The sequence below is a fragment of the Aythya marila genome (assembly GCF_965140915.1).
Source record: "Aythya marila genome assembly, chromosome: 10".
Taxonomy (NCBI): Eukaryota; Metazoa; Chordata; class Aves; order Anseriformes; family Anatidae; genus Aythya; species Aythya marila.
In genome coordinates this window covers 19557924-19574251 of record NC_139051.1, presented here as the reverse complement: position 1 = coordinate 19574251, position 16328 = coordinate 19557924, and the positions used below count along the sequence as shown (strand labels likewise).

Below are 16328 nucleotides of genomic sequence, written 5' to 3'. Positions count from 1 at the left end.
CCCAAGGTACAGAACTAGCTGTAGGTTGTTCTGTAGTTTCACACATCATGCAAACCTGTGTTCTAGGCCACAGCTGCAAGACCTAGAACTAATAATTGCATTGTGCTGTATTCAGACACTTCAAAAAGCAACCCCCTGAAAGATCAAATGTTTCCAAACCCTGAATTACTAGTCATCAACCGCGATTTTAAAATAAAAACTGGAGCTTCTATAACAACAACAACAAAAAAAAAAAATTAAAAATACAAAGACAGACAGCAGTATTTTTATTTTAAAAGGTTTCACAATCCCATCTGAAAATGAATAATGAAAAACTGACGGCGGTTGCTTAGCAGTCAAGAAACCTCAGGAATTCTGAATTCAGGTAACAACTACTGGTAAACCCGGTGGGTTCGGGTTTTCTTTTTCAGATGCGCTGATTTCGTTAAATCCTCGTTACCCAAAGGCGCCTGTTCGCTGGAACGCGACGCCCCAGAGGGCAGCAGCGCCCCCGCTGCCGGCAGGTAGGGCCCGTGGGCAGGGCCAGCCCCGCGCCTCGCAGCCGGCCGGGGGAAGGGGCTCGCTGCGGGGGGCTCCGGGCACGGCCCCCCCCGGCTGCCGCCCCGCGGGGCCCGGACAAAGGAGAAATGGCTCAGCTCGGGGGCACCGAGGAGGAGACCCGAAGGGGTGGGGGGCTCCGAGGACGCCCCCCGCAGCACCTGGGGGGGGCCGGGGCATTGTCTCCAGCGGCCGGGGGCGGTGCGGGCCGGCCGGGGTGCCGCCCCCCCCGCCCCGTGGGCGGCCCGGCAGCGGCGGGGCGTTAAATGGGGCGGGCGGCGGGGGGCGCTTCCCATTGACAAAAGCGGGGCGGGGGCGGAGGAGCGAGGGGAAGGGAAGGGAAGGGGGGGCAGGAGGGGGGGGGGGCGGCAGCTGCTGCTGCTGCTGCTGCCGCCGCCGCCGGCGTCGTCGCCCATCCTCGCGTCGCCCGTGGGGGCGCGGCGGGGGCTGCCGCAGGGCTGGCCGCGGGCAGGGGCGCACCCCGCGCCCTGAGCCCCGCCGGGAGCCGAGCGGAGGGAGCCGGGGGGGGGCCGGGCACTGCGGGCAGGGCGTGCTGCAGGGGCGGGCCGAGGGGCTCCCTGCACACCCGCACACACACACACACACACACACACACCCGCAGCCACACTCGCGCACACACACACACGGCGGCACCCGCCCCGCCTCCCCGCCGCCCTTCTCATCCCCGTCCATGGCGCCGGGCACGGCAGCCCCCCGCTCCGCACGTAAGTAAAAGGGGCCCCCGCCCACCCCCGCTTTGTGCTCGGAGCTACCCCCGGGAGGGGATAAGGGGGCACGGGGGGGGGGGGGGCTAAGGGGGTGCGGCTGGGCCCCGCAGCTCGGCTGGCCGCCGCTGCAAGCCTCCCATGGCTCGGTGTGGGGGGCGCGGCTGCGGGGAGGGGGGGAACGAGGGAAAAGGGGGGACCGGGGAAGGCTGGGGGGGAGGATTAGGGAAGGGGGGACCGGGTCCGAGCGGTGCATCAGGGCTGTGCGCTCTGCATTGCCCCTGGCAGGTGGCGGAGGGGCGGCCCGGAGCGGGCCCGCAGCGCGGTGACTCCCCCCGGCCCGGGGGCGGCGGCGGCGGCAGGAGCTGAGAGCCGATGGAAAGCGGGGGCGATGCCCGAGCGGCCCCCCGGCGGGGAGGAGGCGGCCGCGGGCGGCTTCCAGGCGCTGCCGAGCCCGGCATGAACGTGGATGGGGCCGCCGCTGCCCCGCCGCTGCGCCCGCACGGCTCCAGGGACCCCAAGCTGGTCCACCAGCGGTTCCTGCGCAGGAGCGTGGTGGACTCGGACCAGGAGGAGCCCGCTTTCGACCTTCCCGAGTCGGAGCATCAGCGGAAAATTATCCTGCTCCCGAAAACGCGGAGGATAATCGCGGAGAGGGCGAAGGCGGGGCAGGAGAAGGGGTGCCTGGGGACAGAGCCCCCCGGGCAGCTGAAGCCGGGGCCAGCCCCCGGCGGTGCCCCGGGGGCGGAGGAGCAGAAGGAAGCCGGCAAGGATGCGGAGAGGAAGGAGGCGGCGGATGCTTCCAAGGACCACGGCAAGGCGAAGAAAGAGGAGCCGGAGGAGGAGGCTGACATGAAAGCCGTTGCCACCTCGCTGGATGGCAGGTTCCTCAAGTTTGATATTGAACTCGGGAGGGGATCCTTCAAAACGGTCTACAAGGGGCTGGACACCGAGACGTGGGTGGAAGTTGCTTGGTGTGAACTTCAGGTAAGCCCGGCTGATCCGCCTGTGTTTTATTTCTGCTTTGTAAGCCTAGGAGCTAAGGGCAAGGTGCCGGTGGCATCCACAGAAGCTTGGCTTTGAGCAGCCTTTATAGTCACCATTGCTTAGTATCCAGTGTCTAACTATAGCGCAATATCCTCATTGGCTCCACATCTACCACCTTATGTACACTCCTCCCAGGCTTAACCCTCACAGCTCTGCACCCGGCTGCCGAGCTAGCCGTGGTAATATAGGAGCTGTCATATTGCATAAAAAGGTCACGAGTCGCTCTCTGAATGCGCAGAGCATGCTGAAGAGAGCTCAGCACAGCTCCTCTTCCCCTCCCTACCCCCCAGCCACTTCAGACTGACACTTCACAAACAGCAGCTGGATTTAGCAGGAGCCAAGCAGCAGGTCTAGGTTAAAGAAACACACGCAGCGTATAAATGAACGTAAATGCGTTTGCAGGAGCGTGCTTCCCTTTTCCCACAAATATAGATGCGCTGTGCTTTTATGCAGACAGGAACGTGTGCTGTCTCTTACCCTGCCCGTTCCCTCTTCTGAAATTGTGCCCGTCACCAACTTGTGAATTGAACCTCAGAAAGCACTTGAGTGCTTTCCTTTTTTTAATGCATTGTGCACTAGCGCTTCAGTCAGGTCAAAGACCTGTGTATCCAAATACCTTTGAAAAGTGAGGTTTGAAATAATGGGCCTGTTTTAGCTTCTAGGTCTTTAGACTGAAGTCACCCAGTAATACCCAAGGAGAGAAGATACAAATACTGTCATTTTGCTGTTGTGGGGCATGGTTATTGCCTTTTGTTTATTTATTTTACAGTGCGTATAGTCTCAGTTGGAGACCATATGCTTCTGTATGTACGCATATATTCCTGCTCTTGTAAAAATGCCAGTAGAATGTTTCATTTTTTTTATTTGTGAAGCTTTTAGTATCTATTATGTGCATCCCTTCTGTTAACATCTATTCTAACAAGACCTTATTTGAGAGAAGAAACATAATATAGATTTATTTATTTTTTTCCCTTGAGCTATTGTTCGGTCTGAGTTGGCTCCATGATTTCGGTGGGAACTAGCGATGCAGCTCTTGGTTCCAGTCCCAGGTCCCTAAACTCCCCCTGGACAATTGAGCCTCATGGCCTGTGAGGGTGTGAGAATAGCACGTAAATATCGTGCTGCATGAAGCTTGAGTTATTTATTTATTTACCCTTGGCACAAACCGTGTGTGAGTTACTCCCGGCCTGGTGGGGTAGGCAGGGATGGATGTGCAGCCGCATCTTTATTCCCCGGCGGTTTTGTTGCACAATAGGGTTGCAATTCACCGCAGTGCTGCTTCCCTCAGAAAAGGTACAGGCAGCGCGCCCCGGCCCTCGCAGTCTCTCGCCTCAGCAGTTTCCATGAGGCAGAGCTCAAAACGCGCAGGCTGGGCAGGTTGAGGCCGCGCAGCTGAGGGCAGGCTGTGCTGGTGCAGGAGGAGGCTCAGCCCCAGCTCATGCCCCACAGCTATGGGGCTGGGGGAGGGCTCTGGCCTCTGGGGGTCTTGGGGGGCAGTGGTGGGGGCTGCCGGGGGGCTCTGGAGGAGAGCTCAGCCCCACAGCAGTGCCAGGAGCAGGGCGCATGAGGTAGGCCTCATCCCTGTTCGGTGGCTGCTGGAAACCGAATTGTGAATGTGTAAGGCTCATACTGCAGTCACCTGAGATTTATTTAGGGCAGTAATTCAGGTCCCCTCTGAGGGAGTGTGTGTGTGTGGGAATGGGCTGGGGTGGTTTAGCTGTCTGACAGAGCTCGCGTGCACCGGCCAGAATGCAACAGAGCAATCACAGGGAGCAGGAATTCATTTTTTTGCCAAATTTTTGCAGTATGTTCTATCAGGGGAGTGGGAAAATATGTTTTCAAGATATTTTCTGTAACAGAATAGCTTTAGCTACAAAAGACTGCCAGATGTATTGGAGAATCCATTCTATTGAAATTCCAGTGTTTGGGTCATTTAAATTGAAGGAGATTGGGAAGGGAAGTTTGCAGTATGAAGTTTAACTGGAGATTGCTTTTCTTATTCTGTATACTTGTTTAGGAATTCCTGAACTGACTGTAAAGAAATAATCTGTAGTAATTCCAGAATTCCCACTGGTTTCTGTTGTCAGCTGTATGTGCTTCAATTTAAATCAGGTCTTGCTGCTAGATGTTTTAAATGCAATATATGCAAATTGGTTTAGGCCCCTAACTGTAGCAAGAGTGCTTGTTATTAAGCTACTTTAGAAAAAATGATGTAAATCCACAAAAGTGTTTATGGCTGCTGTTTTTCTTTAACCATTCATGTCCCTTAGCTATGCAGATATCAAAGTAATGCCAGAATGAGTGTATGGGAATTGTGGGAGACAGTGCTTGGGTCTGGAGTGAAAAAGTAGAGCTGAATGGCACAGGTCTCCAACACCACATGAGGTCTTTGCTTTCAGAATTAGTCTGCAAGAAAGAAGCAATGGAAGGTGCAAGTAGCTGCGTACTGACTTGGGCAGGACTTTCGTGCTTCAGCAAGGGATTTTTATTATGGAAACAAGCCAGAGCGCTGTGAAGAATCACTTTATTCACAATATTTTGGAAACTCTTATGTATACTGTGCCATTTGGATATGCTCCTTTCTGTAGAAATTTAGTGTTCAGATACACATGAGGGGGAGCCACGACTGCCATGCTGCTGGAGACAAAATGCCTTCCTTTGCAATCTCACACCATCAAAAACAATGGGAGAGCCTTTTTGCAGGCAAATGGCAACACGTTGTACTTTGTCTCTCTTCTAGAGATGTGCTTGGCTTGTTACTTTTAGAGCCTGAGAGCTAAAAGCTAACAGTGTTGAGGTTCCACACAGGCATTAATCCCCTCTCCTTGCTCAGCAGTTTTCTCAGCCCAGTTGTACTGTTGCCTGGGTGTCTGCCTCTTTCTGTTCATCTATACAAAGACCCTGCAAGCCAGTCTTATTCAGTCCTTTTATTTCATTGAAAAGATGGCTTTAGGGTTCAGAACCGAAATCATGGCTAGGATTAGAGTAGGACCCAAATGGTAACCAAGCTAGGTGTGGGTTTTAGACCTGTCTGTGAAGACATGAAAGCTTTAGTCAAATTCTAGCTAGAAAATAAGTTTATTGTTCCTTCCTGAAACTGAAGTATTGGAATGGGATTAGTGTGCCCTTGCAGTTTGGAAGGGTTTGCATTCTAAGGTTTTCAACAGCTATAATTAATTTTAATTGGTGGCATACAATTGCTGTGTGGTGAGGCTTCAGTAACAGTATTTCAAGCATTGTGCTCGTAAGTAAAATGTTAGATCATGAATAAGGAATATAGGCTTTTGCCAACCTGCTGGCAAGCCAAATAATGTTTTTAGTTGGATGAATAGTTTCCAAAATCCCCATCCTGTTCTCCTTAGGGAACGCGTGGGGAAACTGCAGAAGAGCCTCACACTGTACTATCTCAAACGCAAAGATCTCATTGTACCTCTTGGTTCTTGCTTTGATGCTGAACACTACGGTTTCTGTTTGGTTGTAATTCATTTGGGTTTTATTTGCTAAAAACATGGAAAAGATACGCCGTCTCCTGCTGTTGCTGTACCTGTAGTGGAGAGGTGAGAAATGTGTGTTGGTGAATGCTGCAGGGCAGCTGTGCCTTTTCCACCAGTTGCACAAGACTTGCTCTGTGCTTATAGGTGGACATGTCCTCCACGTGCTCTGTGTGACCGCTTAGTTGTGGCGTTGGATGCTAGAGGTGTCTGGGGAGCTATGGAAGAGCAAGGGAGGGACAGAGGTAAATTTCCCCCCTTCCCCGTTTGAAAAAAGAAATCAAGAGTGCTGAAATAGCTCTGACTGCATTTTCTGAATAGCTACCAAATAAAGAACACTGTGAAGGACTTCAACAGAAATGGCACAGTGGGGTGGCAAGAAATTACCCCTTTGTCCCTCTGCAGCTTTTCTGCTGAGCTTCTGGTGGTATAGTTCTGTATGGAGAGACTTCATCTTACAAGGTGAGTGTCGTGCTTTGTACTTTCCTAGCACTCTTTCTTTTGCTATGACAGGTCCATGGCATGGATGTTTTTGTGTAAGCAGAAATGTTTGCATTGTTAGAAGTGGGTGCCCATAAAATGGGCAGTGTTAAAGTTCACTTGACACTGACTAACAAGCGGCTTCTGGCAGTGGAAGGAGGATGTCCTGAGCTCCTGTGTGAATTCAGGTGGCTTCTTCATGGAAAAGTCAAAACTTCAGGATTTTCACTGGTGCAGTAGTTTGGCTTTTATGGTGTCCTTATTGGCGACAGCATTCATCTGATGTCAGAAGAGCAGATTGTTACTATCTGTGCTGTTAATTTATTGGCTTGGTAAACTTTGTAGTGTAAATGAACAGAACAATTTAGCAAATTCCTTTGGAAGAAGAAAGGAGGAAAAATGTATCTGAAAGCTTGAATCTGATATTGCTATGTGCTTATATTAAATTAACTCCTGGAGACTAATTTTGTCTGTTTCATGTTTATTTCTGAGATAGTGACTTCTGTTTCAGTTGAAGCAATTGGTTTAGCTCTGCTCCGCAATGTCAATATGAAGACACGTGCCTGTATTGCTGGTGTTTGTTAGGAGCGCTGTCTCCATGACAGGGAGAAACGGGATAGGAATATGGTAGTGAACTATTAATAGACTGCTTCTCAAATTCAGTAAATGAAATAGAGCTGGGTCAGACTTCACATTGTTCCTTTGAATCAAATGAGACTCCTTTCTTTTGCTTTTGAGTATGTTTCCATACGGGTTGGTTGTACACCTTTGGTACCAGTTGAGCTGTTTCCTGTTATGCACGTGTGGTCCTGTAGCAGTATAAGGAAGTGACTGAAAATAAAATCAGATCTTGATGTAAAGGATATTCCTGGTCCCTTTGGTCATCTGTTGTTTGCAGCTGATGGGGGGGTGGGGAAGGGGCGTTGATTTTTGGAACTATCATCTGAATAATGTTTGCACTTGGCACACTGTCTGACTTGTGTGTGTGCAACATGCTTACATTTTGCTCTGATTGCTGCCTTGTTTTGTGGCCAGGGTGTAACAGAGGTCTGAAGAAAGCCCAGGGGTGCTGGTAATGATATGCTAAAAGAAGGATGGTAACAGCAATTCAGCTACTGGAGGCATCAGGATTTTTGCATGCTGGGAGATACTAGAGGTGCTGCAGAGATCAGGAAGAGCGATGCTGGGCTGGGTGGGTGGAGGGTAGAGCGCCTGTTGTAAGGACCAGGTAGGAAGGCAGTGTTGAGGAGGTATTGGTGAATCCCTGCATTTCAGGAGCCCAGCTGTACTGGCAGGTTTGGGTGTGAGTGATGAGGAGAGCTTGGTACAACTGTCTGATCAGAGGAAAGGCAGGTTTTAGACTTGCCACTTCATAGCCATTCCCTGCCAGCAGCAGGGCACTTACTGCATCTTTAGGAGGTTCTCCAGGAGGTTTGGCCTGGAAACACAAGTGTAAGCTAAGCACTTATGTGTGGCACTCAGAGCCTGTAAGAAAAGGGCAGCCAAGCACATCTCATGGGAGTGCGTGATGCTTGGCACTGTTGTTGGAAGAGACATCTTTGTTTCTCTGAAATAGTGATTTATGCAAGTAATGTTTGGAGGAGATCTGAAATAGTCATGCAGCAGCAGAACTGGCTTTCCAATCGATTAGGTTTGTGTATGTGAAATTCAGGTTATGTCTAGAAATGCATTATTTCCCTGAAGTGATTCTGGCATATTAGAAAATCTGGATGCTATCTTGATGAGACTTGATTTCAGTGTGCCTGAAGCCTGGCTTGGTGAGGGAGGGGGAAGTTGTGTTGGTTTTGTTTTTTCCCATGAAGCCAAGAAATCTGACAGCTAGAAACGACCTTCATCTGATGTCGCGCTATTCTCTGTAGCCTGAAATGGAGGAACCAAGTCCCTTCCTTTCTGCAGCTCTTCTGCCTGCTCGCAAGTGAGAAACCTGCCTTACTGCCAGGCGCTGGCTTTACAGTGAGGCTTTTGCGGGGTCTTAATGAATGTCTGGAGCCTCTGCTGTGCCAGAGCTGGGAGCCTGCTAAGACTGCAGGGTGACAGATGCAGGTCTGACCTGCACCCGGCGGGTGTGTGTGTACCTGGACATGTGTGTGTGGAAGTGGCACAGCTGATGATGGGACATCGCTGAGCCATGGGAGATGTGTCAGAAGGCAGTGGGGTCTGTCCTTTTTGGAAGGCATGTTTCTCCCATTTGTTAATCCTGCAAGCCATATGGCAGGGAAGCCTCTCAGTTGCCAGCCAGGCCTCTACAGGGTTTGATCAATTCAGATTGAGTTCTAAATCAGCTGCTGATAAGTTTCTACCAAAAACTTTCTAGAGTAATTGTTTTGTTCATTAGCACTGACTTGATTTCCTCTGAATGTGTACAACTGGGAGGTCAGTGCGTGTTGGCATCCATTCTGCTCAGTCCCTGAAAGAACAAATAAGTGAACGCATGCAATTGTACTTGCCTCAAGTTTCTTTTGGAAGATGCTCCATTTTACGCTCGAATGGACTTACCTGGGTTTTCAGTTCACCAACCTCCCAACAGTTTTTTCTAAAAAAAAAAAAAGTTATTCACCTCTACCAAACGTGCCAGGTCCTGCATATCCCTGTCATGGCTGTAGCATTGTCACAAATAAGCAGCGGGTGGATCTTGTTCCCCCTTACTCCAGGGTCTTCCACATAAGTGCATATACATTTTAATTCATACCAAGTGTTAGTGTACACAATCTGACCACAGTAAGCGATTTACTGGAACATAACTTTGCTGCAGTGTGTGAATTCAATGTAACTAATAAGTAATATGGTAGTTAAGCACACAAGGGGAGTATGGGTGAACTGAAATGCTGTAGTATGGGAACATACATGTCAATTAAACACCGAGGAAAGAGTAACATAAGACCTAGTGCCATCTGTTCTTCAGTTGTTTGCTCCAGAGGGATACAAAACGCTTATTCATGAACTCTCAGGAAAACAGATAGGAGAATACAGGCTCAAGTAACGTTAGCATTTTTTTTTCCTTTGGCCTTTTTTGTGAATTCAATTTGATCTTCATTCCAAACTTCTTAAAGGAAAATTAAATGTACTTTAAGTAGTATTTGATCCTATTAAGAATCTCTGCAGCACTTTACCAAAGTTAGTTTGAATTTTAATGCAATTTTTGGTTAGGCAAGTAAGCTTAAACCAGCATTGATTGCTAGCTTATAAGAAAATGATTAGATAACACCCCAAAGGGATGTTTTTCTGTTGCATTCTAGTCTTTTCCTAATGCTTTTTTAGTGGAAAAGCTGCAATGTAGTTAGTTACTAAAGCTACCAGTTCTTTCAGAGATTCCAAAAGTCCTGCTGTAGTCCAGCTCTGCAGAAAACTACCTTAAAGTTGTTTTGTTATTGGGTAACTGTCTTGCTACAAAGTGAATGAAAAAAAAGCAAAATATGGACCTTAATAAACGGTGGCTCTGTACAGAGCACAGCAATGTTGTGGTCCCTGCAGGTATTAGCTATACTTGTCCAAATACCATGGTTGGTTTGTTTCAAGTGTTTAAAACTTTTTAAAACCTAGTAAGACCAAACAGATGGAGGAATTTTTTTTTTTTTTTATGAAAATAATAAAAAGTTGGCTATACATTGTGAAATGTATCTTTTATTAAAAGAATAAATAGCATTTGGCTGCTTGCTACATTGACAACTGAATTGTTACTTTACAAAATAAATATAAAGTAGGTATTGCCTAAGTCTGCTCCTGAAATGGATGTCTCTCTGGTGCATAGTTTGGGGATTAAAATTATGGTGTTTATTTCAGGTTTTTGTACAATAAGCAGCTTTTTAACATTGCTCTCCTGATGCTGTCTTTTTTTTTTTTTCTTTAAAGTTGGAATGATGTTTAGGGTGACCCGTTGTACTCGCTGGAGCTGCTACAGCTGTGCCGGTTGGCTGCGCGGGATCAATTCTGGCTATTGAAGTAGAGCAGTGCAGGAGGGGGAGTCACATTTCCAGATGTATCTTGTTGCTGCAGGCCTGCACGGCTCACGGCTGAAACGTTTGATACCTAGATCCTGTAAAACTGATTCCAAATATGTCAGCTTTGTTCTAGGTTTTACTGATTATTTAAGGGAACTTGCTGGGGTCATGTGCACTGGGACTTGTGTTCTTCCTGTTCTGCACCAGTGCTTACTTTGAAAATTGTTGTTGATAATAAAGCAAGTGCTGCACCAACAGAGCTGCTTTTCTGTCAGCTGCAGTAAAAACTTGCTTTCAGTTACTTATGGAGGATGAGAGCATCTTGTCCTTTGGCAAACAGTGCAATCATGATGAAAATAGGTTGCTTTGGATGAACATGGTGTTGTTGGTCTATATGCATGATTAGTAGCAGAAGTAAATACACAGCCACTTGTATGAAGTGAAGGGGTATTACATAAAATGAGTTAAGAATGAACTAGAATGAGTGCTTGTAGCCCATCTGTGATCCTGTCTGGTCAAGGTTTCTGAGGTTTTTGTGCACGTTGTAACTTCTGTAATATTTTTCATTAACTTCAATGAATTTAAAAAGTCCCTGTGGCAGTTCAGCCTAACCAAAGCCTGTAAGGTCCAGGAATTTTCAGCATGGGGAAGTGGAGGAGAATAACATCAGGTGTAATTCAGAGTTACTTTTATTGTTAACTTGAAGTGCTTGTGGCACAATTCCAGGTGACAAATAGGGGCTTTCTGTAACTTTCCCCTAAAAAAAATAAAAGCGAGAGCAAAGCTTCTACTGTTAATCTGCTGGTCCTCAGATGCACAACAGACTCGTGAACTCGACTAACGTTATCTGAAGCAAGTTGGAGCTATAAATTCTCCTAGCTGCCGAGCCCATGGGTGTCAAGTAGCCGAGATCATTCCGTCTTTAAATAGAACACTCGCTTTGGAGCCTTCATGTTGGGCCTTGAGGACTGCCTGCTTTGGTTGCTTTCAGCCCCACATCAGGCAGTGAGTGGGTGGCAAAGTGGCAGCTCGGGCTGCTCCTTGAAGGACCACACACAACCCCGACCTGTTTTTGGGCAGGCTGCTGGCACACAGGGCAGCTGGGGTGGGGGGAAGGCTGCGTCCCACAGCTTGAGTCCCCTTCATCTTCAGATCAGGACCCCAGGATCCCCAGCAGGGGGAGATGGAAGGGACCATGACCTGCCTGCTCTGCCTGGGGGCTGTGATGCTTTGTGCTCAGATCTGGGTCTTGGAATTTCTGCTCCTGGAGGAGTGAGGACACAGCTGGGCTCCTCGCCCTTCCCTGAGCTGCGAGCTTTGGTGAAGCCTTCAATGACTATTGCAGGTGGAATCGGAAATTAATTGTCCCTGTTAGCATTAAACTTGGGGTCTAAGTATTGCTGCACTGGGAGGGGTTGCAGGGACTGCCTCTGCTGGCTGGCTTGTAGGGGGAAAGTCAGTGCCATCATGGGGAAGAGCCCTGCTTGTCCATGGAGCGGTAGGTGTGCTCTGTAGGTGTCTTCTCGTGGCTTCAGCTACCTGAGGAGTGGATGATGGTTCCTTTCTGGATCCCAGCTGTGTTTATACATGAGGGGGATGCTGAATGGCCTGGTCAGACTGAGGCCATATGGGACACATGCAAAATAGCTTTGCTTCACAGGCACCTTGTCTTAAGAAAAAAACACATTGTCTTCAGTTCCCTGGCAGCTGCAGGATGGGGTGGCAGAGCAGCGAGTGATTGCAGAAGAGCCTACTTGGACTCGGGTCAATTTTATGCCTTATTTTTATAGCCTCATGTTAAATTAAGCCAACTGGATAGGTTCCTACCTGACACAAGATACTCCTATGAAAGCACCCTGCGGTTTCCTCTAGGTGAAAGACAACTCCGTGAATCCTTGTACGTGGAAGAGGATTGAGCCTTCCTTTCAAAGTATTGAGAAATAGAGGAAAGAAACCTGTAGCAGTATCTGTGCTTGTATGTGTGTGGGGTGGAAGGAAGCACCCCGCACTAAGAAGCGCTCTTTAACTCTCTGAAATAAATTATGGATATTTGGGGGATTTTTTTTTCCACTGCTTTACTACTTGAGTTCCCCTCTCCTTGCCCCCAGTCTGAAGCCCTCCATCAAAGCCCCTACACGTACTGAGAAACACACAACCAAGACCCCTGAAGCATTACTGTGGAAGGCTTGCTGTACGGGCAGAGGAAAGCAGCTGTGCTTACTGACTGCAGAAGTGACTCCAGCACCACAAACTATGAGAAACAGCTGATACTTAAAATGTGTGTGATCCGAGATGTATGCCTGTTTACTGCGATGAAACAGGATTGCACATTTCTAACTGCCAAGGCTACAAAAGCATGGGAAACAGGCTATTCTGCCCCAAGTGACATCAAAGTACAAAATGCAAAACTTCATTTATTAACTTATGTGTGTAGTTGTTGGAGCTATCTCTCAGGTGGTTTGAGGGAGGGAAAGAACCAGCCATTGCTCACTCACAGGTGGGCTTCAAAGAACATTTTTCCTCTAAATAGCTTTGGTTTTGGACTGCAATATCTTGCGTCCAAAATGAGACACTTGAGGAAACAATGGAGTGTACATGGATTCAGAAATAAGTGCTGCCAAAAATGGGACTGCGGGTGTTTATCAACTTCTGCCACACAAATGCTTTTCTGTCTTTGTTTTTCTTCCTTTGTTTTTTGCTGTTTCTGAACATAACAGCTCAACTTATTAAAATATAAATATATGTATTGCTCTGCAGAGCAGTCCAAGTTGGGAAGGAGCCCTTCAGCATGAAGGGGGTGATGTGGAATTACTGAAACTGCAGGGCTGTGCTTGGGGAAATGCCCTTTGCATGAAGAGGGCACAACAGAAAACACGCAGCTTACTAACCTGGGGCCTAAAAATGAAATTGGTGTGGCTGCTAGGTCTGAAGTAATCAGTGTGAGGTGTGACTGATACCGATCTGGTTTTGTTACAGGTGAGGGAAGGATTACAGGTGACTCATCAGCCAGTTCCTGCATTCCTTTGTGCGCTGGTAGGGAGGATTCATTAAAAATGGATGGTACTTCAAAAAACTTTTACAGTAGGTTTTTAAAAAAGTTAGCTTACTTTCTTCCTTGCTATCGTTTCTCCCCTTTGTTGTACCCCTGCCCACATTTCCAAAACAGGAGTTAGTGACAGGGCCCTGGTCTGTAGGACCTTCTGCCCAGTGAGGTGCATGCAGACAGACTTGGTCTTTTTTCATGGCCTTTCTTTTTCTTTAGAAGGTTCTTTTTCCAATCAGGTGAAATTATCTTCCTGATTAATCTTATAAGATACTTCTCATAACCAGCGATCCTCCCAGGCGCTTTCCTGGGCAGCTTCTTTGTGCAGCAGTGAGGCTGAAGCAGTGACAGCTTGGTGCCCTGTGATGCTTTGGTCAATTAAGAGCACTCCTGAGCCGAGGGCTGGGTAATTGGCTCTGTGTCCGTAACGCAGCCTGCAGAGCTGGGTTTTGCAAGGTTGCAAACTATTCCAGTTGGCACTCACAAACAACCGGTTTTCAAGTCTGTGCTGTGATAGTTAGCCTGAGAGGAAAATCAGAATTTGCAGAGAAATGAAGGAAAATGAAGTGGAATCTAGGGTGAGGGATGAAAAGGCATTTTGTAACCTAACCTCTTGTGCACTAGTGGTTAGCTTCTGATCAGCAACAGCTGATGATTGCTGTATTTCTGACTGCCCTGGTGGTTGATGCTTAGGTCCCCTAATTCTGATGTCGCAATTAACAATTTAATGGTACATGTGATGTAAGTGTTTTGAAAAATAATAATAAAAAAAACTTTCATAAATTATGTATTTTATGTGTGCTGGAGTCTCCACTGTCCGAGTTGCATTACCTCTATTTGTTTCAAAGCCGAAATTGTAATTTATGAGAGATCCGTTAAAGAAAGGAGAAAAGCCATTAGAACATTTCCAATAAGCTATTTTGTGTATAGAAAGAGAGAACTCCATGCTTTCTAATGAATGCTGACCTTTGTACCGTAAAAGATACAGAGCATATATTTCAAGATGGATTTCTGCAAGCCGTGTAACTAACAAAGTCATCTTGTGGCTGGAGCCCTTGGTACCTAATAAGATGTGAGCTCCCCATGAAGCTGCTTCTCACAGTTTGGTTATTTATAAACGTGCTTTCCTGTGGGTTTTACAGCTATCAGGGTCATGATTTTTCTGCAGGTTTTCCTTCAGTGGAAGAAACAAGTATTTCTTTCCCTTTTCTATCATTTTTTTCTGAAAACTGAAAGCTGTCTGTTTTCCCTGAGTCACTCTGCCAATTCCCTTGCTGCTTTTGTCGTGGGCAGCAGGAGGTGTGGGCAGGAGGTGTGTGCACACGCTCGTGTGCTCGTGCAGGTGGCATCGTTGTGGTCTTATTTCCTGAGGGCTCAAAAGCACCTTTTTTCCCCTGAAAGTACAAGTTCTTAGTCCTGTCCTGCTACATTTACGGAGCTGCAGTGAGAGCTGTGGGCTGTGCCAGGGTGTGTGTCCTGTGTGGGGCTGCTGTCCTTCGGGTGGCCACAGGACAATGAGGATGGGGCTGGGGGCTGGAGGAGGCAGGGGGTGCTGGGACTCCTGGGGTGCTGCTGCTGCCAGGCTGGGTGTTGGAGGGGATGCCTGGCTCTGCACAGTAGCCAGTTGCTTTGCTGTGCTCTGAAGGTCTCTATGTAGCTCTATAGAGCTCTGGGTTGTTTGTAGGGCTTGTGTGGTGTTACAGATAACATCTTTGTACAGTAACAGAAGGATTATTATGCAGCCCACACGGGGGATTCAGTGGAATGGTTTGTCTGTTCAAAAGTAACTACCTGGCATAGGTGAATTAAGTATAAAATGCTTGTTAATATTTGTTGTTCAGAATTTATGCAATGATAAAGTTTCTCCATCAGCTCAGTACTGCTGTGTATGCATCTGTGTGGAAGATACACGTGTAAAGGCCAGAAATAACTGTGATCTGTGGTAAAGCAGGGTCTGTTGCGTTGCATGGATGGAAAAATGGAAGCACTGGTTGAACTAGATGTTAAACTGATATGGTAATTACTCTTAGGTCTAAGACAGTAAGATGAAAAATTTCTAATGAAGCCTGTGCACCTGTTCTAATGCACTCTTTAAAAAAGAAAAAAGTCTTATGTTATCTTAATATGCTCATATACTAACCAAATGAGTACCAAAGTTTTAAAATTGCAGAGTCACGGCTTGTGCGTGTGTTGCGATAAGCATTATACTTGCTCTGCTGTGACAATGCGATGTGTTTTGAAATGTAATAGCATTTCCAGAGCAGCAGCTTTATTCTTAGGTCTACCCAAAATTGCTATGCAAACTTACCTAATTTTAAAATAATTCTCTGTGCTGATAATGGTGCGATGATAGCAGGTCTTTGGAATATTATTTCTCTTGCAAGATTAAAATACCTGCAGGAGTGAACAAACTAGGATTTTATCAGAGAGATAACGAAGGTGGTGAGGCACAATACACAGCGGCGGTATGGAAGCCTGTAGCAGAACTCTCATCTACACAAAGGAAAGCACAATGCAAAAACAGAGTTCTTGTAAATATATTTGTGTATATTTATATATGTAAACATACATAGAGAGTTGGAGATTCAGCTGATTGACTTCCCCTTAACCATAGATCTACAGGTGAGACTATGCACTCAAATGCTTACATTGCTTTTCAGAGAAAAATCAGTAATTCTACCTTTCTTTAAGAAACTGTTTTACAGAACATCATACTTACGACCTGACTTAATTTTATAATGTTAAGCTTTGTTAAATCGGTGCCATGATGTATCTGGTAACAATGCTACAAGTGGAGTGGAGAGGTCACTCAGTAATAGCTGTTTTGATTTAATTTACTTTTCTTTTACCTGTTGAGCTGCTGTTTACTTTGATATTCTTAGTGACACTTTGCTGTTTCCTTGCTTGATCTTGCTTATTGCATAGCTGAGATGGATGTGAGAGTTGCTTTTAAAAACGTGCAATAGTATTAATAAGGAGAACAAAGTGTTTGCACAGGTGAGAAATACAAGCTTCTAAAGTTCTCGATGTCCTCTTAAATTTAGTG

General features: G+C 47.1%; 1 protein-coding gene across 8 annotated transcripts in view; it reads left to right on the top strand.

The window, feature by feature from the left end:
- Positions 1–1134: 1134 nt before the first annotated feature.
- WNK2 (WNK lysine deficient protein kinase 2) overlaps positions 1135–16328 on the top strand; it is a 116729-nt gene continuing 101535 nt past the window's right edge. For all 8 annotated transcript variants that reach the window (XM_082767880.1, XM_082767877.1, XM_082767876.1 and 5 more), the window contains exons 1-2: positions 1135–1262; positions 1551–2249. In XM_082767880.1, the coding sequence (XP_082624006.1) occupies positions 1638–2249 (612 nt within the window). In that variant the 5' untranslated portion in view covers positions 1135–1262; positions 1551–1637. The remainder of the gene's footprint in view (positions 1263–1550; positions 2250–16328) is intronic.